The sequence below is a fragment of the Sus scrofa genome, chromosome 8 (genome assembly GCF_054392235.1).
Source record: "Sus scrofa isolate SSC_HxYL_T2T_F1_AM1 chromosome 8, Sscrofa_HxYL_maternal_Yorkshire_Landrace_v2.0, whole genome shotgun sequence".
Classification (NCBI taxonomy): Eukaryota; Metazoa; Chordata; class Mammalia; order Artiodactyla; family Suidae; genus Sus; species Sus scrofa.
Genome location: NC_139390.1, coordinates 75,733,009 through 75,757,417, shown reverse-complemented (window position 1 = coordinate 75,757,417; position 24,409 = coordinate 75,733,009). Strand labels below are relative to the sequence as shown.

At 39.8% G+C, this 24,409-nt stretch overlaps 1 protein-coding gene across 26 annotated transcripts in view; it reads left to right on the top strand.

Moving 5' to 3' along the window:
• COX18 (cytochrome c oxidase assembly factor COX18) overlaps positions 1–24,409 on the top strand; it is an 80,496-nt gene that overhangs the window by 13,858 nt on the left and 42,229 nt on the right. For 2 of the 26 annotated variants that reach the window (XM_084972457.1, XM_084972456.1), the window contains exon 6: positions 19,639–22,949. The exons of 23 other annotated variants lie outside the window; for them this stretch is intronic. In XM_084972457.1, the coding sequence (XP_084828583.1) occupies positions 19,639–19,668 (30 nt within the window). In that variant the 3' untranslated portion in view covers positions 19,669–22,949. Of the gene's footprint in view, positions 1–19,638; positions 22,950–24,409 lie in introns of those variants that run through there. One more of the 26 variants, XR_014812691.1, reaches the window with a different exon arrangement.

Genomic DNA, 24,409 nt, shown 5'->3' with positions numbered 1-24,409 from the left:
AAGAAGGTGAAAAGCTGGAGTTCCTGTTGTGGCTCAGCGGTAATGAACCCCACTAGTATCTTTGAGGACGGACGCAGGTTCAGTCCCTGGCTTTGCTCAGTGGGTTAAGGATCTGGCATTGCTGTGAGCTGTGGTGTATATCTCAGATGCGGCTCAGATCCTGAGTTGCTGTGGCTGTGGTGTAGGCTGGCAGCTGCAGCTCTGATTCAACCCCTAGCCTAGGAACGTCCATATGCCACAGGTGCAGCCCTAAAAGCTAAAAAATAAAAATAATTACTAAATAAATGAAAGTACATTAGTTTCACTGTTACTAGAAGTTAAATAGTAGGTGAATAATCAGCTTATTTAGCCAGAGAGCATGCATATGAACCTTGCATTTATAGTTGTGTATTTAGTCATTAAAGAATGTAGGTAAATCACATAATTGTGAAAAAAGATTGTTGTACAGAATGGTAGACAGCTGTTTGAGTCTTTTTCCATCATCTCAAACCCCTGAAAGCTGCAACCTTTAAGAGCGTCAAACTGTCAGCAGCTAGAACCCCAACAAACAACTGAACCAATCTTCATAAGGACCAGCATAGCCCCAGAGAGGGAATGATTCTGTGACTCCTAACATGTTAACTTGACCGCAGTCACTTGTGGAAACCAATCTAAAAGCAAAAAGGACTATAGTAAACTTTGAACATTATTTGGTAATTGTATCGCTTATTAGTATTGCATTGCTATTTCGGAACTCTGTCAGGTAAAATAGGATATTCATTGCAATATTCATTTTCTGTGGATGCTGTAACAAAACCGTTAGCTGCTTAATTACCAGAGGAAGATAATATCGAATATGTTTGTTGGAAATATTATAAGGTATATCTCTTTCAAGTTTTTCTTTTAAGGGATAGGTTTAGGGATTGCCCCTGATAAGGAAATTGGTCCCGCAAAAGAAGATTCTCCCCACAGTTCTCCACCCCTACACTCAGAAAGCCTAGCTTTTACCAAAGACCTACCACAATCTGAGTTAAGAACCGATGAAGTAAAATTCATATTTTATGGCAAGATAAAAATATTTAAACATAAAAATTTTCCTTTCCCCTGTGGGCCTCCTCCCTCCCCTTCAGTATATATGGTGCAGCTGCATTAACCAGACCTTAGGAGATCACCTTCCTTAATCTCATCAAGGGACACAACTCTAGGAGATAATCCTCCTCCTTCATCTGGTAAAGAGCTTGCTTTGAACCTGTAGAGATGGAGTGTGCAAACTGTCAATAATAGGTCATTTGATGTAAACTCTGTGTCAGAAACTTATATAACTGCCAATTGACCTCCAATTGGCAGAACAGGCCCCAGAGTTTTCTAAAAAATCTCTCCCAGATTATGATCCTCAGATTAGCTTGAATACAATTTTTTTTTAACTTTCTTAGATTATTGATTAGTTTTTTTTGTTGATAGAACTATAGGTAAGAACATTTTGATCCTGGTTGATTTCCATCCATAGGAACCACAAGGCCTGGCAGATACCACAAGAAAAGAAAAAAAAAAAAAAATTACCAGTTGAAGAAAACAGCAAAAAAGATTGAACAAAAAAAGCACCTTTGCACAAAAGCCTTGCCTAGTTCTGAGAACAGTACTTTTTTGCTTTTTTGTAACTTGACTGTAAAGGAAATTTTGACAGAACTGTCCCAAAGGAATAGGTAATGAGAACCCTGTTATTTTACCTTCTCTACTGCCCAGTTTTTTAGGTAAATTTTGCAAGATAGTCTTATCTTTAATTGCCTAGGCCTATACTGCTGGGTGTTTGAGAATGAAAATATTTGATGAAAAGACTTAAAATAAATGCTTCAAAAAAGCAGCCACTCTTACTGAGTTATTCTATCTAAGGCAAAAACAAAAAAGAAACGACATTTCTATCCTTGGAGGTCCCCGCTAGACTCAAGGGCCAAGAATTTAATGAAAAAGAAGACTTTAGGGAAAATGCCCGATTTCTTCTTCTGTGTTTTGAGAAAATTTAGCAGGCATGCTTCTCTTCTGTTGTATTTCTGATAAGGCAGTTATATCTGTTTTTCCTTAGTTGAGAAGGCAGCATTGTATATAATTCGGTTTTTGTCTTCTGACTAAATTGTAGCTACTCAGGGAAACTTGAAGCTGGAATATGGAATATACCTAACTGTATCCCTTCCATTGCAGCTGCATTTCTGCATTTTCCAACAGTAGGACAATTAATAATTTGAGGAATTTCTTTTAATTATAATCCTAAGCTCCCTGGGTGTTCTGTGAGTGATGGATGCTTCTGAGGATAAGGAGTGTTAAAAATATAATTGCTATATCTATGAAAGAATAACTTCTTACTCCATGATATTTAAAATGTATCCCATGTATAGCTGCAAGTAAGAAACTCCTTTTGAGAAGTTTCATTATAGAAGCTTCAGTTATGCCTAACATTGAGTTTTCAAATATAAATGTTGCATTTGGGGATCCAAATAATAACCGGAAATTCCTAGGTAAAAAGATAGTCATAACTAAGTAGAGATTTTGAAGTGAAATATCTTCTCCCTCATCTTTAATTCTCACCTATCTATGTGATAATGGCTTATTTTACTTTTAAAATACAAGCAATCCTCATTATTTATAGTTTCATGTTTATAAATTCACCTACTCATTAAAATTTATTTGTAAAATGCTCATGGTGCTTTTGCTGTTATTAGCAGACAGGTGCCTGCATGCTCAGAGCAGCAAAAAAATTCGAGCCCAGGGCAGTATACACGTTCCCAGGAGGGATCAAACCAAGTGATACGGCCTTCTTGTCTCAGCTCTCCTGTTACAAACCCATGTCCTTCTTGTCTGTTTAGTGTCATATTTCTCTCATTTTGTTGATGATTTCTCTGTTTAAGATGGTCCCAAGCACTCAGTTTGAGGAGGCTATGATGTCCTCACAGGGAAAGTGTGTGTTGGGTAAGCTTCATTCCAGTATGAGGTACAGTGCTATTAACCATGAGTTTGAGTCAATGAATCAACAATATAAAGTAAATAAGATGTCTTGAAACAGACACACACAAAGGACATGATGATGTCTTGATTGGTTGATGAAATTGGATGTTGTGCTCTGAATTCAGCTCTGAATTTCCTTTCCTGATGGCTTTATAGAACAAAACTACCATGAATAATGAGAACTGACTGTACTACGCCAGCCTGTGACACATGGTTTTATGTGCATGTGATAGTTTAAATCAGGGGTCCTCAAATTGAGCCACGGATCGGCTTTCTGCCCTTATTGTACAGCCTGAAAGTCAGGAGTAGTTTTACATTCTTAAATGATTGAAAAGAAAAATAGCATTTTGTGACACATAAAGTTGCCTGATACATTTCAGCATCCATAAATAAGGTTTTATTGGAACAGGGCCATGTTTCCTTACATATTATCTATGGCTTTCATGCTTCAACTGCAGAGCTGAGTGTTTGTGACAGAGATACTGTGTCTCACTGCTTCCCACTCTGCCCAGCACACTCAGATCTCAGTGATGCAGTTCTAACTCTACAGCATTTCAAGTGCCATGAGTACCGCTCCACCGCAACATTTTAGTTCATATCCAGTCAAAATAAGAAAAGTGAATTTCAGAGGTTACACTTTTAAGGCATGTTAAAGTGTGAATTATTTTGTTATTGAATTAGGTGGCAAAACATTGTATTTATTATGCAGTGACATTCTCACTGTGTTATAAAAGAACTCAATTATGTTGACATTACCACAGGTGTTCCCAACTAGCAGGAAAGCAATGGGCAGAAAAATTTGAGAATTTAATCTGCAATATTTCATTACCACAGAATGGATTTGAAAGAAAAACCTCAGCTAAAGGAAAATTCTGTTTCCTCTGTACACTACCCACAGAACACTTCTGGCCACCAAATATGTGTATGTTTTCCGCATACCAAGCAATTCTCCAGTTCTCTGCAGACACCAATTGCATGTCCTACAGTTCAGTTCAGTTCTGACACTGCCTGGAGTTGCTACTTGAAATCTGGCTTTGCCTCTTGGTGGGTGTCCAGCCTAAAGACAAGCCAAATGAAATAAGCCAAAGATGAGTAGAAAGCATTTACTGCTTGCAGAAAGTACAGATAACATCAGGATTTTCCCAAAGCACTGTCTCCCCAGCCGCAAAATTGGGAAATTTTTAAGCTAAGGGTACACGCACATTCATGAAGAGGCTTGGGTGGTGTATGCATATTCACAGAGGGTCTTGAGCTGAGGAGAATTTAGCATACAAACAGGGCAGAGGTTGAGAGATTTCAAACCTTAGTTGATTCAAGTCACCAGGGTCAGGAGGGGTCAACATTCCTTAGGATCTGATTTAACTGGAATCTCTGGTAGTCACTATCTTCCACCTGGGTAGGGGCCATAGTTCCATCAGAGCTCAAGATATCGGTCAGATTGTTATATATATCCCTTGAGGAGGAAGGAACTAGGATTCTGTTTTATCAATGAACTATTGTCTCTTGACTGTTTTTCCTTTGTTCCTGCATTATGACAGTTCATTACTGGGACCTGCTCAAGGGCAAGTATGGTAGCCAGGCTTAGATCACAAAGTGGCTTCGGCTTGCTTATGTAAAGAAAGCCATGTTGGAGTTCCCATCGTGGCTCAATGGTTAGTGAACCTGACTAGGATCCATGAGGACACAGGTTCGATCCCTGGTCTTGCTTAGTGGGTTAAGGATCCGGCACTGCTGTGAGCTGTGTGTAGGTCAGACCCGGCTCGGATTCTGAGGTGCTGTGGCTGTGGTGTAGACCAGGAGCTGCAGCTCCAATTCGACTCCTAGCCTGGGAACCTCCATATGCTGTGGGTGCGGCCCTAAAAATACAAAAAAAAAAAAAAAAATGCCATGCCTCATGCACCCCCACCCCACTGACTTACAGAGTCAATACAGGTCACAGAGCCCTGAAAGATTGCCTCCCCACCCCCAGTCTCAGGGATTACCTACAACTTCTGCCTTTCTTGGCTGCACGTCTGGGGTCCATGACCCCCTCCTTCCATTTGGTAATGTTCTAGAACCTCACAAAACTCAGGAAAGCATTTTACTGTTACTCAGTATAAAGGATGTGACTCGGGAACAGCTAAATGTAGGGATTGCATGGGTCAGTGTGTAGGGCTGAGTACAGAGGCTCCCATACTCAGAAGGCTTCATTACGTAGGTCTGAGGGATTGCATCACTGATGATTGACGCAATTACCCTTCCCCTCCAGGGAGGTCAAGCATCAGGGTCGAAAGTTTCAATCCTCTGAAACTTGGTTCCCCTGGAATCCAGCCTCCGTCCTGTGGTTATCCCGAAGGAGCTTTCCAATAATTACCTTATTACAGTAAACTCAGCAGTGGTTGAAAAGGCCTTGTTATGAATAACAAAACTCACAGGGCTCCTTTAGGAGCTGTTTTAGGGGGACAGAAGACTAAACAGTGTAACAAGAGGTCCTTCTATTGCTCTTTTCACATAGGAAACTACAAGTGTTTTAGGAACTGTGTGCCGGGAACCATGGTTGAAGACCAAATACATATTTCTTATTACATTATGATGTCACAGGCTTTTATTTGATGAAATTAGTGGCTTTTTAATCACCACAGTGGATATTTGAAATGGGTTCTCCTTGGTCAATTTAGTTTTGTGAAGGTGGTTGGATTTGATTGAGATAGTTTGGAGATATCCCTATATTTGAATGAATAGGGGATAGGAACTGGTGAGGTCTGTAGCCTGCACCCTCAGCAGTGGTCCTAAGACTTCATGTGTGTGAGCAGTTCTGATACCTTCCAAGGACAACAGAACCGTTCCTGTCATAAGTCTTTAATGCCGGGTGTGATGAGATCAGTAAAGGACAGGGGCTGAAATTTCATGGAGCTCAGAGCATGAAATTGAACTGTCTACTTGCTAATATATGTGTGTGTGTATATATATATATATATGTATATATATATATATATATTTTTTTTTTTAGGGCCACACATGTATCATAGGGAAGTTCCCAGGCTAGGGGTCGAATTGGAGCTGTAGCTGTTGGCTTATGCCACAGCCACAGCAACACCAGATTTAGCTGCATCTGCAACCTAGACCACAGCTCTCAGCAACTCTGATCCTTAACCCACTGAGCAGGGCCATCGATACAACCCTGCATCCTCATGGATACTAGTCAGGTTCGTTTCCACTGAGCTGCAATGGGAACTCACCTCACCCCTTTTTCTATATTCTCTACCAACCAAGTTGCCTGGGTTAGAGAAATAAATGTCCTGAATTCACCCTCTCCTTTAACCTTCCTTTTTCTCCTCTAACTGTAAGTTATAAAATTCTTTTACATATGTGTGTTTTTCTAAGTCCCTATTGCTATACCTATGAGCCACCATCATTCACTTGAATTTCTACATCTTCCTAACTTCTCTGTACCTGCATTCTTGCCTTCCTTGATTCTTCATTCTGTCGCCCCAGGCTTTTCTCAAAAACAAATAGGATTTTCTGCCTAAAACAATTTACTAATCATTGTTTTTAAAAATAGAGTTCAAGTCTCCAACATAGTAGCTTAAGCCCTCAACTTTTATGCAATCACTCTATTCATGATCTTTTCCCCCCAGGCTTTCTCACTGCCTAGCAACACTGTGTTTTTGTTTTGTTTTTTTATCTTTTTAGAGGCACACCTGGGGCACATGGACATTCCCAGGCTAGGGAAACACAGCCACAGCAACACCAGATCCGAACCACAGCTCACGGCAATGCCAGATCCTTAACCCACTGAGCAAGGCCAAAGATTGAACCGTGTCCTCATGGATGCTATTTGGATTCGTTATCACTGAGCCACGACGGGAACTCCAGTGCTGCTTTCCTCTTCATGTTAACCATCCTGCACCTGAACTGTCATTTCTTCTGAGAAATTTCCCTTGCCACATGTTTGTGCTGAATTGTCTTCCTCTTTACATCCATAGCTCTTGCCCAATTCTACATACCACTCATTATACTATATTGTAACTGAGTTAGATGTGTATCTTCATTAGCACATACTTAGTGTGAGGGCAGAAAGAGTGTCAGGTGCAAAGTTTTACTCCTTAGGCCTGGGACATGCCAGGTGCTCGATAAATTCTAGCCTAAGCAAAATAGCAGCAGTAATCATATCTATCATCTACTGTATAGTACTTGTGCCAGACCCTGTCTTGAGTGCTTTTCATGCTTTAGCTTATTTACTCTTTGCAAGAAACAGGTAAGTTGGAAGTTGTTATAATTTCCAGTTGACAGATGAGGACAACAAATTTTAAAGAGATTAAATCCTAGGTTCAGAGGTGCATAGGACCTTATGATAAATAATTTAGCCTGAATTTGTACTCAAGTCCCTACTGAATCATAATATTAGAAATATAAGGAAGGAGGCTGGAGGCTGGGGAGGAGTATTAACCAAATTTGTATGGGAATAGTGAATGGGGATACACGGATCCAAGACATTGACTTGATGATTTTTTTATCATAACATAAACCAAAGCATCTACTGTAAGCTGAATGTTTGTGTCCCTTCCCAAAATTCATAGGTTGAAACCTAACCCCTAATTCCATGATATTTGGAGGTGGGGCCCTTGGGAGGTGATTGGGTCACGTGTGTGGCACTCTTGTAAATGAGATTAGTGCCCTTATAAAAGAGATCCTGGAGAGCTTCCTTGCCCCCTTCTGCCATATGAGGGCACAGCGAGAGGACGGCCATCTATGAAGCAGGCAGCAGGCTGCACCAGACACTGAATCTTTTGGTACCTTGAGCTTGGACTTCCTACCTTCAGAACTATGAGAAATAAATGTTATTTAAGCCACCCATTCTGTGTATTGCATTATAATATCCCAAATGGACTAAGACAGTATCTGAGTTGGTAAAAGTTAAGATTAGGAAACAGTCACCCCAAGGCTTCTTTAAATGTTCAAAACTAGTTAGGACAGTCTTTCTGAAACAAATGAAGACATTTGAGTGTTGAAGCAACTGTAACTGTTGCCCTGTTTTTAAAACCTTAGGTTATGCTCACATATCAAAAATGTGTATAGAGATTTATATTTATCAGTAAGAATATTTATTTCAGTGTTGTTAGATTAGAAGCAACTTTAACTTTCCAAAGAGGGAATTAACTCAGTTTTTCCCTATGCCCATGATTGTAATACTGTGTAGACATTAACAGAGATGGTGGAGAAGGTTTTAATCTAGTAGATATTCATGACATAATAATCAATGGGGGAAAAGCCAATTGTGTAACACAATATGTAGAGAGATTATTTTTTTATTTTTTATTTTTTTGTCTTTTCTAGGGCTGTACCCGCGGCTTATGGAGGTTCCCAGGCTAGGGGTCTAATCGGAGCTACAGCCGCCAGCCTACATCAGAGCCATAACAACACCAGATCCGGATCTGAGCAGTGTCTGCAATCTACACCACAGCTCACGGCAATGCTGGATCCTTAACCCACTGAGCAAGGCCAGGGATCAAACCCAGAACCTCATGGTTCCTAGTCAGATTTGTTAACCACTGAGCCATGACGGGAACTCCTGTAGAGAGATTCTTTAAAATGAAATCGACAATAAAAACAAAACCTGAAAAACTCCTAATGAATAAAAGTCCGGGACCAGATGGCTTCACAGGTAAATTCTATGAAACATTTAGATTAACACCGATCTTTTTCAAGCTATTCAAAAAAATTGCAGAGGAATGAATGCTTCCAGTCATTATGTGAGGCTGACATCACTCTGATCCAAAAACCAGACAAAGATACTACACAAAAAAAAGAAAATTACAGGCCAACATCAATAATGGATATAGATGCAAAAATTCTCAACACAATATTAACAAATCAAATCCAGCAACACATTAAAAGGATCATATGCCATGATCAAGTGGAGTTTATCCCAAAGGTGCAAGGATGGATCAGTATCCACAAATCAATCAGCGATAACACCACAGTAACAGATTGCAGAATAAAAACCATATGATCATCACAATAGATGCAGAATAAGCTTTTGATAAAATTTAATATGCATTTGTGATAAGTCTCCAGAAAGTGAGTATAGATGGAACATAACATAATAAAGGCCATATATGCCAGTTCCATAGCTAACATACTCAACAGTGAGCAACTAAAAGCGTTCCCTCTAAGATCAGGAACAAGATAAGAGTGCCCACTTTTGCCACTTTGATTCAACAGAGTACTAGAAGTCCTAGCCACAGCAACCAGATGAGAAATTATAAATGAATCCAAATTCAAAATTGGAAGGAAAAAGTAAAACTGTCACACTCTGCAGGTGGTATAATATACACAGAAAATCCTAAAGACATTACCAAAAAATTACTAGAGCTCATGAATGAACTCAGTAAAGTTGCAGAATACAAAATTAATACACAGAAATTTGTTGCAGTCTATGTAGTAACAATGAAATATTAGAGAAATTAAGGAAACAATTCCCTTTACTCTCCCAACAGAAAGAATATACCTAGAAATAAATCTACCTAAGAAAGGAAAAGACATGTACTGGTGAACCATAAGACACTGATGAAGGAAATTGAAGATAACACAAACAGATGAAAAGATATGCTGTGTTCAGGGACTGGAAGAATTAATGTTAAAATCACCATACTAACCAAGGCAATGTACAGAGGCAGTGCAATCCCTATCAAAATACCAATGGCATTTTTCACAGAAGTAGAACAAGTAACTTAAAAATTTGTATGAGTAGTTCCCATGTGTTTTAGCAAGTTAAGGATCTGGCATTGCTACAGTGGCTTGGGTTGCTACTGTGGCTCAGTTTTGTTCCCTGGCCAGGGAACATGCCTCATGTGCAGGCCTCTCCCCCGCAAAAAAAAAAAAAAAAAAAAAAAAAAAAAAAAAAAAAATTGCATGGAAACAAAAGACGCTGAGTAGCCAAAATAATCTTGAGAAAGAAGAGCAGAGCTTAAGGTATTATGCTCCCTTATTTCAGACTATACCACAAAGTTTCAGTAATCAAAACAGTATGATCCTGGCACAAAAACAGACACAGACCAACGGAACAATAATAGAGAGCACAAATAAACCCACATGCATGGTCAATTAATCTATAACAAAGGAGGCATGAATATATAATGGAGGAAAGACAGTTTCTTCAATAAGTGGTATTATGAAAATGGACAGCTGCATGTAAAAGAATGAAATGAAATTTTCCCACTATAGCTCTTTCAGGTATCTTGGAGCCTGTGGAGGCCTGCTGGGAACAGGACTTCAAAAACAACAAATATGTTGGGAAGGTTGTTGTCCAAGGCCATTTTTGCTGGTTATAAGCGAGGTCTCTAGAACCAGAGGGAGCACATAGCTCTTCTTAAAACTGAAGGTGTTTATGCCCAAGATGAAACTGAATTTTATCTAGGCAGGAGATGTGCTTATGTGTACAAAGCAAAGAATAACACAGTGACTCCTGGCAGAAACCTAACAAAACCAAAGTAATCTGGGAAAAGGTAACTCGTGCTCATGGCAGCAGTGGTATATATACCACATCTTCTTAATCTGAGATCCTGCTGTGTAGCACTGGGAACTATATCTAGTCACTTAGGATGGAGCATGATAATGTGAGAAAAAAGAATGTATATATGTATGTGTAACTGGGTCACCATGCTGTATAGTCGAAAATTGACAGAACACTGTAAACCAGCTATAATGAAAAAAATTAAAATGAATATACACACACACACAAAAAACAGTGGTATGGTTCATGCCAAATTCTGAAGCAGCCTTACTGCTAAGCCATCAGACACAGAATCTGTGTGATGCTGTACTTTCAAGGATTCAAACTTATTGAAAAGTAAATAAAAGTGGATTTGTTCTCTTGTAAAAAAAAATTTATCACTATATTAAAAATTCAAAATGTATTTGAGGACCTAAATGTAAGACCAGGAAACCAGAAGAAAACAGGCAGAGTACTCTTGGACATAAATTATAGCAATTTTTTTTTTTTTGGATCTGTCCCTAAAATAAAGGAAACAAAAGCAGAAATAAACAAATAGGACTTAATTAAACTAAAAAGCTTTGGCACATTAAAAGAAATCTTTGGCAAAATGAGAAATCAAACTACGGAATGGGAGAAAACAATTGCAAATAGTATGACCAACAAAGGGTCAATATCATAAAAAAAGGGTAAATAGCTCATACAACTGGACATCAAAAACACACACAACCCAATTAAAAAATGAGCAGAAGACCTGAATAGACATTTTTCCAAAGAAGACATGTAGATAGCCAAAGGCACATGAAAAGTTGCTCAAGGAGTTCCTGTTGTGGCTCAGCAGGTCAAGAACCCAAAATAGGGTCCATGAGGATGCAGGTTTGATTCCTGGCCTTGCTCAGTGGGTTAAGGCTCCTGCATTGCTGCAAACTGTGGCATAGGTCACAGATGCAGCTCAGATCTAGAGTTGCTGTGGCTGTGGTATAGGCCAGCAGCTGCAGCTCCTCTTCAGCCTATGGCCTGGGAACTTCCATATACCTCAGGTGTGGCCCTAAAAAGAAAAAAAAAAAAAAAAAAAAGATGCTCAGCATCACTAATCATCAGAGAAATGCAAATCAAAACCACAGTGAAATATCATCTCATACCTATCAGAAGGGCTGTTACCAAAAAGATCACAAATAACAAATGTTGGTGAGGAATAGGAGATAACCATTGCATATAGGCGGGAATATAAAATGGTGAGCCATTACGGAAAACAGTAATGGAGGTTCCTCAAAAAGCCAAAAATAGAACTACCACATAATCCAGCAATTCCGTTCCTGAGTATATATATGCAGAAAACAAAAACATTAATTTGAAAAGATATGTGGCTCCTAATGTTTATAGCAGCATTATTCACCATAGCCAAGATATGGAAGCAGCCCACTGTCAGTCAACAGATGAATGGATAAAGATGTTGTACATACAAACACACACACACTCAATGGAATACTTCTCAGCTCTTATAAAGATTTTGCCATTTGCAACAACATAGACGAACTTGGAGGGTATCATGCTTGGTGAAATAAGTCAGCCAGATAAAGAAATACTGTATCTTATTACTTATATGTGGAATCTAAAAAATAGAACAAACAGGAGTTCCCTTCATGGTTCAGCAGAAATGAATCTGACTAGTATCCATGAGGAACACAGGTTCCATCCCTGGCTTTGCTCAGTGGGTTAAGGATCTGGCTTTGCCATAAGCTGTGATAGGTGGTAGGCTCCGATCTGGCATTGCTGTGGCTGTGGCGTAGGCTGGAGGCTGCAGCTCCAGTTTGTCCCCTAGGCTGGGAACCTCCATATGCCTTGAGCATGGCCCTAAAAAGACAAAACAACAACAGAACAAAAAACCAAAACCAAAACCAAAAAAAAAAACTCTACTAGTGAATATGACAAAACAGAACCAGACTCACAGATAAAGAGAACTGGGGGTAGGAGGGCAAGTTAGGGGTAGGGGATTAAAAAGTACCAACTACTATGTATTAAATAAATAGGCTACGAGGATATATTGTACAACACAGAGAATATAGCCAATATTTTAAACTTTTTATTTATTTATTTTATTTGGCCTTTATAGGGCCACATCTAGGGCATATGGAAGTTCCCAGGCTAGGGGTTGAATCAGAGCTGCAGCCAAACCACAGCCATGGCAATTGCAGATCTGAGCTGTGTCTGTGACCTACACCACAGCTCAGGGCAACACCAGATCTGGATCCTTAACCTACTGAGTGAGGCCAGGGGTCCAACCTGCGTCCTCATGGATACTAGTCAGGTTTGTTACCACTGAGCTACGATGGGAACCCCAGCCAATATTTTATAATAAGTATAAATGCAGTATAATCTTTAAACATTTTGAATCACTGTTGTGCATTTGACATTTATATAATATTCTAAATCAACTATACATCAATAAAAATAAATTTAAAAATGCAAGTTAAATTATTACACAAAGGATAAGCTGCAAAATATAGTTATGTTTTCAAAACATTAATATCTGAGGGACTTCTAGTTTTCTTGTGATTTTTTTTCTGAATAATTTTTAAAGCTAAAAATAGTGAAGCATTCTTTGGTCATTCATAAAAAGTGCTGTTAAAACACATCTTTTCAGGAGTTCCCGTCGTGGCGCAGTGGTTAACGAATCCGACTAGGAACCATGAGGTTGCGGGTTCGGTCCCTGCCCTTGCTCAGTGGGTTAAGGATCCGGCGTTGCCGTGAGCTGTGGTGTAGGTTGCAGACGCGGCTCGGATCCCGCGTTGCTGTGGCTCTGGCATAGGCCGGTGGCTGCAGCTCCGATTCAACCCCTAGCCTGGGAACCTCCATATGCCGCGGGAGCGGCCCAAGAAATAGCAACAACAACAACAACAAAAAGACAAAAAGACAAAAACAAACAAACAAACAAAAAAACACATCTTTTCAGAAACATCCATTTGGATAAAATAAGATTCTATATAATTGTTTTCATTCAATAAGATCTTAAGTCTCGAAAATTTTTCATAAATTAATATGGTAATTGAAGTGATTAATTAAAGATTGAGCTAGTAGTATCAAAGTGGGGCCTAATGATCAGCTTACAGTGGAAGTAAAACAAAATCTAATGCTGAGCCTTTTATTCTGTAAACTTTTATTGATCTACTGTGTTAGTGTGTCTTATAGCACAGGGGAGACAGTGGTAGTAGCAGTGGGCACATGGGCTAAGGGCCCATCTGAGAAGAGCTGCAGAGGAGGCTGCCTACCCTGCAGGTTGTCTTAGCCTAACACTGCCCACCAGTGGTTTGTAGAAGCAAAGGATCAATGCTGATAAAGAGCAGGTGTTTGCTGTAGGCTTTATTCCACCTAGGACTTGTGAATTATATGAAATATTTTTATGCTTATAGAAACTTATAATTCACAAGAAACAGCCTCTTTATTTTACAGATGAGAAAAATTAGAGGTTAAATCAATAGCCCTAGATCCCAAAGCTAGAGAGTGGTATAGATGCTAGAATCTGGAACTTCAGTTTCTCTAGCCTACATAATTTCTGGCAAGTTCACCTGCCTTCTAAATTATATTGCTGATATCCTGAAAGTATGAGGTTTTTGTCAAACACACTCCTGAGTTAGGGACTCCATTATGCACAAGAAGCTCAAAGTTCCTCCTTATTTAAAACTCTCCTGGAGTTCCTGTTGTGGTGCAGTGGTAAACGAATCCGACTAGGAACAATGAGGTTTCGAGTTCGATCCCTGGCCTTGCTCAGTGGGTTAAGGATCCGGCGTTGCCGTGAGCTGTGGTGTAGGTTGCAGATGAGGCTCGGATCCCGCGTTGCTGTGGCTCTGGCATAGGCCCGTGGCTACAGCTCCAATTCAACCCCTAGCCTGGGAACCTCCATATGCCACAGAAGCGGCCCTAGAAAAGGCAAAAAGACAAAAACAAACATACAAACAAAAACTCTCCTAACTGCATGGTGATTTGTGATACCTTGGGTGGAGATAAGCCTTTGACTCTTGGGGATGCTGTTTATGTATTCCAGTTAGTGTTATATAGACATGATGTGCAGATGATTAAAACAGCAGTCAGATATTTTGTTATTGCTGATGAGAAAAAAATTTGGCACACAAAGGATGAACTTTCTGGAAATGGATTCCTTGTCCCTAATAGCAACGGTAACCAGAAGATCTAATATTGTTTACTTCAGATACATTTTCATTGTTAAAAGGGCTTGCTATCTCTTGAGTTAAGGCTTGTGTGGAATTATTGTGTTTCCAGTTTCATTATCTTCTGGTACCCAAAGGTAGAATTGGGGCATTTGTATTATACATCTTTCTTGTGGAAAGTGAAACCATAGAATGTGAACGAATGAAATGGTGAGAAAGACAAGTCTAACAAAGTGAAAGGGTGTGTTCATTTGTACATCTCTTCATTTGACAGAGCATTTAGAGATGGGAGCATTTGACTCATTAACCAGTTTTCAGGTCTATGACTAGAGGGAGAACTCACCTGGATGTTGAACTGACTTGTATCAGTTCCCAGAAATGAGAGTCAGATTTAGAATTAATGCCTCTAGGTGGTGCCTCTGACCTATATTTGGATTCAGCAGCTTTGTCAGAGGCAGAGGAAGAACACTGTAGGGGAGAAGGGATGTGTGTGTATGTGTGTGTGTGTTCTGTTTCACAATCTTTATGGGAGGCAGTGTTAAAGACCAAATGGGAGCTCGTGGACCCTGTGTGGTTATTCAGGCCTCATTCTCCCAATTCCCTTTGTTTTTCCATTTTTAGAATGAGAGCTTACAAAATTGATACTAATGAGTATGAAATTCAAGAAGAATGTTTGGAATTTTGAAACATCATGACTAAAAGTTTATGTTTTTAGGATTGATGAATGACTCTTTCATGTATATATTAGCATATAGTAGCTGCGTAATAAGCATATACAGAAGACATTCTGTTAGAATCCCAATCTTTCTCTGTGATGTTTATGCACAGCCAGTCTTTTCCTCTTCCATTGTATTTTAGCCCTGGGGTGTATAGAATCTTCACCTTTTTCAGCTTGTCAAGGTTAATTTGATCACTCAAGTGCATTTTTCCAGTTGATGTCATGTGTAACTAAAGCAAATGTCCATGTGTTAGTCTAGAAAGCAGAGCTGGAAGGACCTTTGGAGATCAGCAGGAGCTGAGTTTTCAGATCTTCGGTTTTCAAGATCAATAACCTTTTCAAGCACTGAGAGTCTAATTATATCGTGGGTCACATACTCTGTAATTAACAGAGCCTGGATTGAAGATCAGATCAACCAGTCTCCAGAATGAACTATTTTTTTGTCAAGTACCCTGTTTCAGAAAAAAAAAAAAAAATCAGTGGATTTTCAGTGATTTCATAGACCCCAAATTTGGGGTTCAGTTTAGGGTTGGCAATATTTTACTTAGGAAGTTAAAGGCACCCCTAAAATCATATCACCACTGCTTCATAAAAGGAGGGATATTTTAATACCATATGGGTAAGAGGATTTGATCTTAGAATTGATGGCAGTCTTTTAACTTAGTAGTTTAATTTCCTGTACAACTCTACATTATTCACTTTACCTGGGACAAAGGAATTCTTCTTAGTTTATTGGTGGTCCAAGAGCTGCATTAGAGATCTCTGATTAGATGGATCTCTGACAATCTCTTCCTTATTCAAATGGAGAAACTGAGGCCCAGATTATTAGGTGATGTGTTTGAGGCCATATGTCCAGTTAGTAGCAGAGAGCTGAGTCTTCCTTGTTAATTTCAGTAGGTAGGACCATGGATCCTCTTCTCTTTTCAGCTGTTGCTGAGTAAAGGACATGCACAAAAGCAAAGAAAAAGTAGTATATGGCAGGCAGGGAGTAGATCCCCTCATGAAATGTTCAATTCTGTGTCATTATGGCACTTTGAGTTTCTGACAAATCCACTTTGTTTTTCTTTTTCCTTTGTTCTCTGTTTTGATTTATTTTCCCCTAGCTTTATAATTAAAAATAAATTGCGTATACTTAAGGTGAACAATGTGATGATTTGACATGCATATACAATGTGAAATGATTACCACAATCCAGGTAACTAACATATCCACCACTTCGTATAGATACTGTTCTTGTGTATATGTGGTCCATTTTGTTTATAAACCCTATTTAGATATTTATAATTAGTTATTCAAGGAAAAGAAATAGTGTTCTCTGAGTACTTGCTGCATGACAGGCGGTTTGCTAGGTGTTTTGCATACCTGTGTAATCTTTGCTTGTCTCACAGCGACGAGTGAAATCTGTATGAATAATATTTTTTTTATTTTTATTTTTATTTTTTGGTCTTTTTAGGGCCACACCCACGGCATATGGAGGTTCCTAGTCTAGGGCTCTAATTGGAGCCTGTAGCCACCGGCCTATGACACAGCCACAGCAATGCGGGATCCGAGCCACCTCTGTGACCTACACCATAGCTCACAGCAACACCCGATCCTTAACCCACTGGGCCGGGCCAGGGATCGAACTGGCAACCTCATGGTTACTGGTCAGCTTTATTAACCACTGAGCCATGCTGGGATCATCATGCATGAATAATATTAAATGCCCAAGTTTGTCACACCGTTCATTTTTATGATGTTTAGTATTTTTTTAGAAATCCATAGTATCTAATAGTATCTTCTTGCCATTGGAATTAACTGTATTATTGTCTGTATCTGCCAATTGTCTCTAGTTCTTAATTTTACTCTAGCTGTGGTCAAAAGAGGGGCTTTTTAGAAGCACCAAGCAATAAAGTTGGTGGAGGGAAATAAATCGCGATGAACTGCACTTGTGTGAATGAACGGGGAAGGCAGAAGAATCGAGTCAAGGCCATTTCATCCTTTAGAATCATTTCCCATTTAGAAAAATGAATGAAAAAACCCCTAGCAACGAATCTGCACTATAGGACCTCCAGGGGGCGTTCAACACTGTCAGATCTCTGTGATTCCCTCTCCAGTCAAATAACAGCACCACAGGTTTTCTGTAATTATGTCTCTTCTCTCTGAGCATCCTTTCTTCAGAATAAATTCAGTAGGCAGATATTTACTTCTTTAATGTGTTTCTCTAATAAAATTCCATGGAAAATAAATAGTCCTTTTATGAGGTTAGACTATGACATATACATGACAGTTATACATGAACTGTTGAACTTGTTAGTTACCTTGACTATTGCTTCTTAGGATGAACTTTCTAGAGCCTTCCACAAAGATGATGCTGCAGAATCAACATGCCACTGGAATGCCCTCTGCCTCCCATCTCCAGTTTTCTCATTTTATTCAGTGCCAGCCCATCCTTTACAGCCAAAACTTAAATTCCTTTCTCCTTGATGGAATACTTTCTGGTCCCTTGGTTCTCAGAGGACTTTCTTCTAAACTCCTAAGTATTTGGATGTCAGTTCCAAATTTTCCACTTAGTCCTGTCTTGTCTAAAACCATTAACTTCTCAAGTGTTACTTTCTTTCCTCCACCAGGTTAAGAATTCCTAGAGGATAAGCAATTGAAAACTTTCTCCCCAGGCCACAATGATGTGAAGGTGAAACTGTGGTTTTCGTAACAATGGTAAAATGTATTTTCAGGCTGCATCCTCATCCATTTTGTGAGAACTCCAGCTCTCCAAGATTCTTCCAGACTAGTTCTGTGAGTGAGTCTGCCTGGGTTTTCTTCCATGTGCTGCTCAGTAAATCAGAGTGGCTGTGAGATGTCCATGCTCTCTCTTCCCTCCTGCAGTGACATTGTTGCTGCTGCCACCAAATGAGTCTGGAGTCCCTGCTGCTCAGATGGTTCATGCCACCTCTGCAACACCACCGGGGCTGCCCATCAAAACTGGCTTTTTCTCTGGCTGCTTGTGCAGATGTGGCACCTTTAGCCTCCTGCCCAGTCCTCTGTGCTGCAAAGGTGACCTGAAGGAGAAGGTAGTTATTTATTGTTTTTTGTTTTTTGGGTTTTTTTTTTGTCTTGTCTTTTTTTGAGGGCCACACCCACGACATATGGAAGTTCCCAGGCTAGGGATTGAATTATATCTATAGCTGCCGGCCTACACCACAGCCACAGCCATAGCAATGCCAGATCTGAGCCGAATCTGTGACCTACACCGCAGCTCCTGGCAGTGTCAGATCCTTAATCCACTGAGTATGGCCAGGGATCGAACCTGAATCCTCATGGAGACTAGTCGTGTTCTTAACCCTCTGAACAACAATGAAAACTCCTGTTTGGTTTTTCTTTTCAAAAAAAATTTTTTTTTTTGGCTGCCCAGGGCATGTGGTGTTCCCAGGTCAGGGATCAGATCCAAGCCATAGTTGCAACCTAAGCCTCAGCTGTAGCAATGCTGGATCCTTAACCCACTGTGCTAGGCTGAGGATCAGTTGTGTCACAGCGCTCCCATGATGTTGCCAATACCATTGCATCACAGCGGGAGCTCCAAGAGAGTAGTTGTTAATCCTCACTTGTGCTATGTTATGTAGCATAACTTAGTATAGTATAACTCTGTGTCATAACACCTTTCAGAAGTCTTAGAGAATGGGTATTTTAGTGCTTAATGATCTTTGCATACACGCTTTTTAAAATGAAAAAACATCTTTTAAATTTGTTTCTAGTTTTATGGAGTTCCTGTCATGGCGCAGCTGAAACAAATCTGACTAGGAACCATGAGGTTGCAAGTTTGATCCCTGGCCTCGCTGAGTGAGTTAGGGATCTGGTGTTGCTGTGAGCTGTGGTGTAGGTCGAAGACGCCACTTGGATCTGGCGTTGCTGAGGCTGTGATGTAGGCTGGCAGCTGTAGCTCCGATTAGACCTCTAGCCTAGGAACCTCCTCTTTTGTTTTGACCTTTCAAATCCACGTAAGTAAGATTTACAGCATTTGTATTTTAAGACCCTCTTTAGTCACCTCTGCAATTTTGGTTATGCTGGCTTAATACAATGAACTGAATTACCTGCCAGTAAAACTGGTCCTAAAATCTTTTATTAGAAATAATTAGTTGGTAACTTTCAGTTTCTTCCATGTGTAATGCTCTTTTCATGTTTGATATTTTTCTTTAGTTAGCTTTCATTATATGTATTTTCCCTCTTAACCTTTTATTTCATTGACATTTTTGAATGTATCAGCAAAGACTTGCAGATAATTAATTACTTAATTTCAAAAGAATTCCTATCTCTCTTTTCATTTTAAGACCCTTCTCGTCCCTGGGGCTTCAGCATGAGACCATAGAGGCAGAATTGGAAGACACTCTTGGAGACTGACACTGGGCTCTACTCATCTGTTCTCCTCTCATCATCAGTGAACAAATACGTGATGTGAAGTAGGGCAGATTATTAGTCAGAAATTGTTATTGTAGAAAAGAAGTGGATTGCTTGTTCTCTTGTGTTTGCAGACTATGGCTCCTATCTGCTTCTGTTCTACAGCTAGCTCCTTTTTAGGATGAATGACTTCTTTTCCAGGCAGCTCTCCAGTTCCTCCTACAAATAATACCCAAAACCAGATCCAGGTTCCCTGTCTTCAGACAATCCCAGGCATGTCTGGGTCTTAGAATTCGGTCTTTCAATATGGGGTATGTATGACATGTATTGGATCTCCTCGATATAGCTCCAAATTGAAAAATTATCAACGGGCAGAAGTAGGAAGTTGGATTTGGAATCAATGTAAAGAAGAATTTTTTTTTTGTCTTTTTGTCTTTTCTAGGGCCGCAACCCGCAGCACATGGAGGTTCCCGGGCTAGGGGTCTAATTGGAGCCGTAGCTGCCAGCCTACACCACAGCCACAGCAACATGGGATCCAAGCCACATCTGCGACCCACACCACAGCTCACAGCAACGCCAGATCCTTTTTTTTTTTTTTGTCTTTTGTCTATTTGCCATTTCTTGGGCCACTCCTGCAGCATATGGAGGTTCCCAGGTTAGGGGTCAAATTGAAGCTGTGGCTGCTGGCCTACGCCAGGGCCACAGCAACACGGGATCCGAGCCTCATCTGCAACCTACACCACAGCTCACGGCAACGCTGGATCCTTAACCCACTAAGCAAGGCCAGGGATCGAACCCTCAACCTCATGGTTCCTAGTCAGTTTCGTTAACCACTGAGCCACGACGGGAACTCCAAGAAGAACTCTTAAATCTTGTCCCAAGCTAGAGTGAGCTTCTTTGGGTGGTTATACTCTTATCATTGGTGATATCTGAACATTGAATGTTCATTCAGTGAATATTTTAGAAGGGACTCAAGCCATTGAGGGGAAGAATTCAAGAGGGTAGTAGTCTACCTTGTCCTGAGAGTCTGTGATTATACTCCTTGGAAATCTCCCACAGTACTCAGTTAGATGCCTTGTCACTGAGTGGACAGAAAGTCAAAATTAATAAACTGGAAGTAATCTGTAACAATACTTCAGTGTTACAGGAGGCAGAGAAACAAACATGCATGATGGAATCTGACTCAGGCTCTTCCTTGGATATGGAGAGCCCATGGAAACTGTAAGCAAATGCTATAACTGATACTAATATTGTTAAAACCCAAAATTCAGCTGATTAATTTCATGATAAAATGGCTTTATTCAGTGACTCATGGATTGGGCATCATCCCACTTCACAAAAGAAAGGGGCTCTGAGGAGCTGAACAAAATGGAAGGTTTTTCAACAGCAGAAATGGGGTGAGACAAGGAAGTCATAAACAGAAGAAAGGATTTTTTTTCAGGCAATATCACCTTTCTTTGATGGAAGAGTGGAGTCTATCATGCAGATTACCTCACTAATGCTGATCTAGAATCAGGTAATTCTAGACCTTCCAGAAAGGTCACATCCCTGGGAGAGATTGGAAACTACAATTAAGTCTTGGTTTGCTGATCTGGGGCCTGGTACAAGTGACTCCATTTTGGACCTGTAATTTCTTTCCTTCTTTCTTTTTTAGGGGCACACCCTTGGTATATGGAGGTTCCCAGGCTGGGGGTCTAATAGGAGCTGTAGCTGCTGGCCTACCCCACACCACAGCAACACCAGATCCAAGCTGCTTCTGTGACCTACAGCACAGCTCATAGAAATGTCGAATCCTTAACCCACTGAGCTAGGCCAGGGATCAAACCTGTGTCCTCATGGATGTTAGATTTGTTTCCACTGAGCCATGATGGGAACTCTGGGCCTGTGACTTCTTTTTCTTTTTTCTTTTTTCTTTTTCTTTTTCTTTTTCTTTTTTTTGTCTTTTTGCCTTTTCTAGGGCCGCACCCACAGCATATGTAGGTTCCCAGGCTAGGGGTCCAGTTGGAGCTGTAGCAGCTGGCCTACGCCAGAGCCACAGCAACATGGGATCCGAGCCATGTCTGTGACCCACACCACAGCTCACGGCAACGCTGGATCCTTAACTCACTGAGCAAGGCCAGGGATCAAACCCGCAACCTCATGGTTCCTAGTCGGATTCGTTAAACACTGAGCCACAACAGGAGCTCCATTCTTTTTGAATAATATTAATAGTAACCATGATAATAATTACCATCAACCAAGCACCTATATTGTGACAATCTATTAACAAACATTTTGTCCATGATGTTTTATTTATAGTTTGCAGGTGTTCTGTGACATAGACATAATTTACCACATTTTATGAACTTGTGCCCCATTTTTAAAGATAAGGAATCTGGGTAAATTAGAGCATTTCAAGAGCATATGCACATCAATTTTAGGTATGCCCACATAGGGTAGAAAGAACATGAGGCATCTGGATTTCCAGGCCAGTCCCCTTTGACCAACTGCCACCTCGTCCCAGTGTGCTATAAAAATATTATAATTCTCTACACATACCAAGATGTGAAAATTGAGAAGCACATCAAGTTACCTATCCAAGATGAGAAGCCTCAGGGCCCAATTAGAGATCCAAACCAAGGTCTGTATGACACTAAAGTCTATTTTCTTTCCACTATACCTCACTCTCTTTGAAGATCTGATAAGTGATGTTTCAGAAATGTTAAATCCTTCAGATGGAAGCAGAGGGTGGCAGCAGCAGACAGCTAATTACGCAACCTGGGTTTCACACAGAAGATGTAGATTTGAACACTTCAGCACCTCAAGGACTGGTACATGATGTAGATTAGCATGAGGTTAAGATTTGAGGGCTCTGTTATCATCCTGCCTGGATTTAAAACCAGATTCCATCACTTACTACCTGTTCAACCTTGGGAAAATTACTCTACTTCTCTGTGCTTTGGGCTTTTCATTTGTAAAATAAAAATTAATTTGTTGAATGAGTCAACAAATATTTGCTGAGAGCTTTCTGTGTGTTAGGCACCCTTTTAGGGTCTGAAAATGTAGCTGTGAATTAAGTACTTCATCTTTGAGTTTATCTTACTTGGAATTCTTCATCTTCTTAGGTGAATAGATGAATTTTCTTCCTCATGTTTATTGAGACATGATTGAATATAATACTGTATAACTTTAAGGTATATAATGTGTTGATTTGATAAATTTATGTTACAAAAGTGATACCACATATAAATGACATCATAAAGTATTTGTATTTCTCCCTCTGACTTATTTCACTTAGCTAATGTTCTCAGCAACCTTCCGTGTTGTTGCAAATGCCAGGATTTTGTTCTTTCTCATGACTGAATAATAGTTAATTGCACATATATTTACCACATCTTCTTTAAACATTCACTAAGGTTGACAGTCACTAAGGTTGTTTCCATATCTTGGCTATTGTAAATAATGCTGCAGTGGACATGGGGGTTCATATATCTCCTTGAGATTCCATTTTCTTTTCCTTTGGATATATACTCAGAAGAGGGATTGCTGGATCATATGACACGTCTATTTTTAATTTTTTGCAGAACCTCCATACTGTTTACCATAGTATCTGTGCCAATTTACATTTCTGTCAACAGTGCATAAGTGTTTCCTCTTCTCCACATCCTCAACAATACTTGTTATCTCTTGTCTTTTTTTTTTTTTTTTTCTTTTTTGGCCATGCCCCCACCATGCAGAAGTTCCTGGTTCAGCTACTCCGTAGCAGTACCCCAGCCACAGCAGTGACAATGCTGGATCCCCAACCTACTGGGCCCACCAGGGAACTACATCTCTTGTCTTTTTGATGATAGCCCTCAAAATTACCGTTTTAGGAGTTCCCTCGTGGCACAGTGGTTAACGAATCCAACTAGGAAGCATGAGGTTGCGGGTTCGATCCCTGGCCTTGCTCAGTAGATCCCGCGTTGCTGTCCTGGCTGTGGTGTAGGCTGGTGGCTACAGCTCCAATTAGACCCCTAGCCTGGGAACCTCCATATGCCACAGGAGTGGCCCTAGAAAAGACAAAGAAAAAAAAAATCACCATTTTACTGTGGTTTTGATTTGCATTTCCCTGATAGTTACTGATGGTGAACATCTTTATAGGTACCCATTGGCCATTTGTATGTTTTTTTTGGAAAAAGCCTGCTCAGTTTCTCTACCCATTTTATAATTGGATTGTTTGTTTTTGTTATTTATTTTTGTGAATTCTTTATATATTTTGGATATTTACCCCTTATGTGATATATAGGAAAATTTGCAAATATTTCCTCCCATTCCAGAGATTGCCTTTTAATTCTGTTGATTGTTTCTTTTGATGTACAGAAGCTTTTTAGTATGATGTAGTCCCACTTGTTTGTTTTTGCTTTTGTTACTTGTATTTTTTTGTGTCATCTCCGAAAAAGTCATTACAAAGAGCTATGTCAAGGAACTGTTTCACTATGTTTTCTTCTAGGAGTTTTGCAGTTTCAGGTCTTACATTTATGTTTTTAACCTATTATGAGTTAATTTTGGGGAGAAGTGTAAGGTAGGGGTCCAATTTTTTTTTATATGTGATTATTCAGTTTTCCCAACACTTATTGAAGAAACTATCCTTTCTCCGTAAAAGTGTTCTTCAGCTCCCTTGTCAAATAGTAGTTGACAGGTTAATTTTTTCATATTAAATCTGAGAAATTATTAGCCACTATTTAT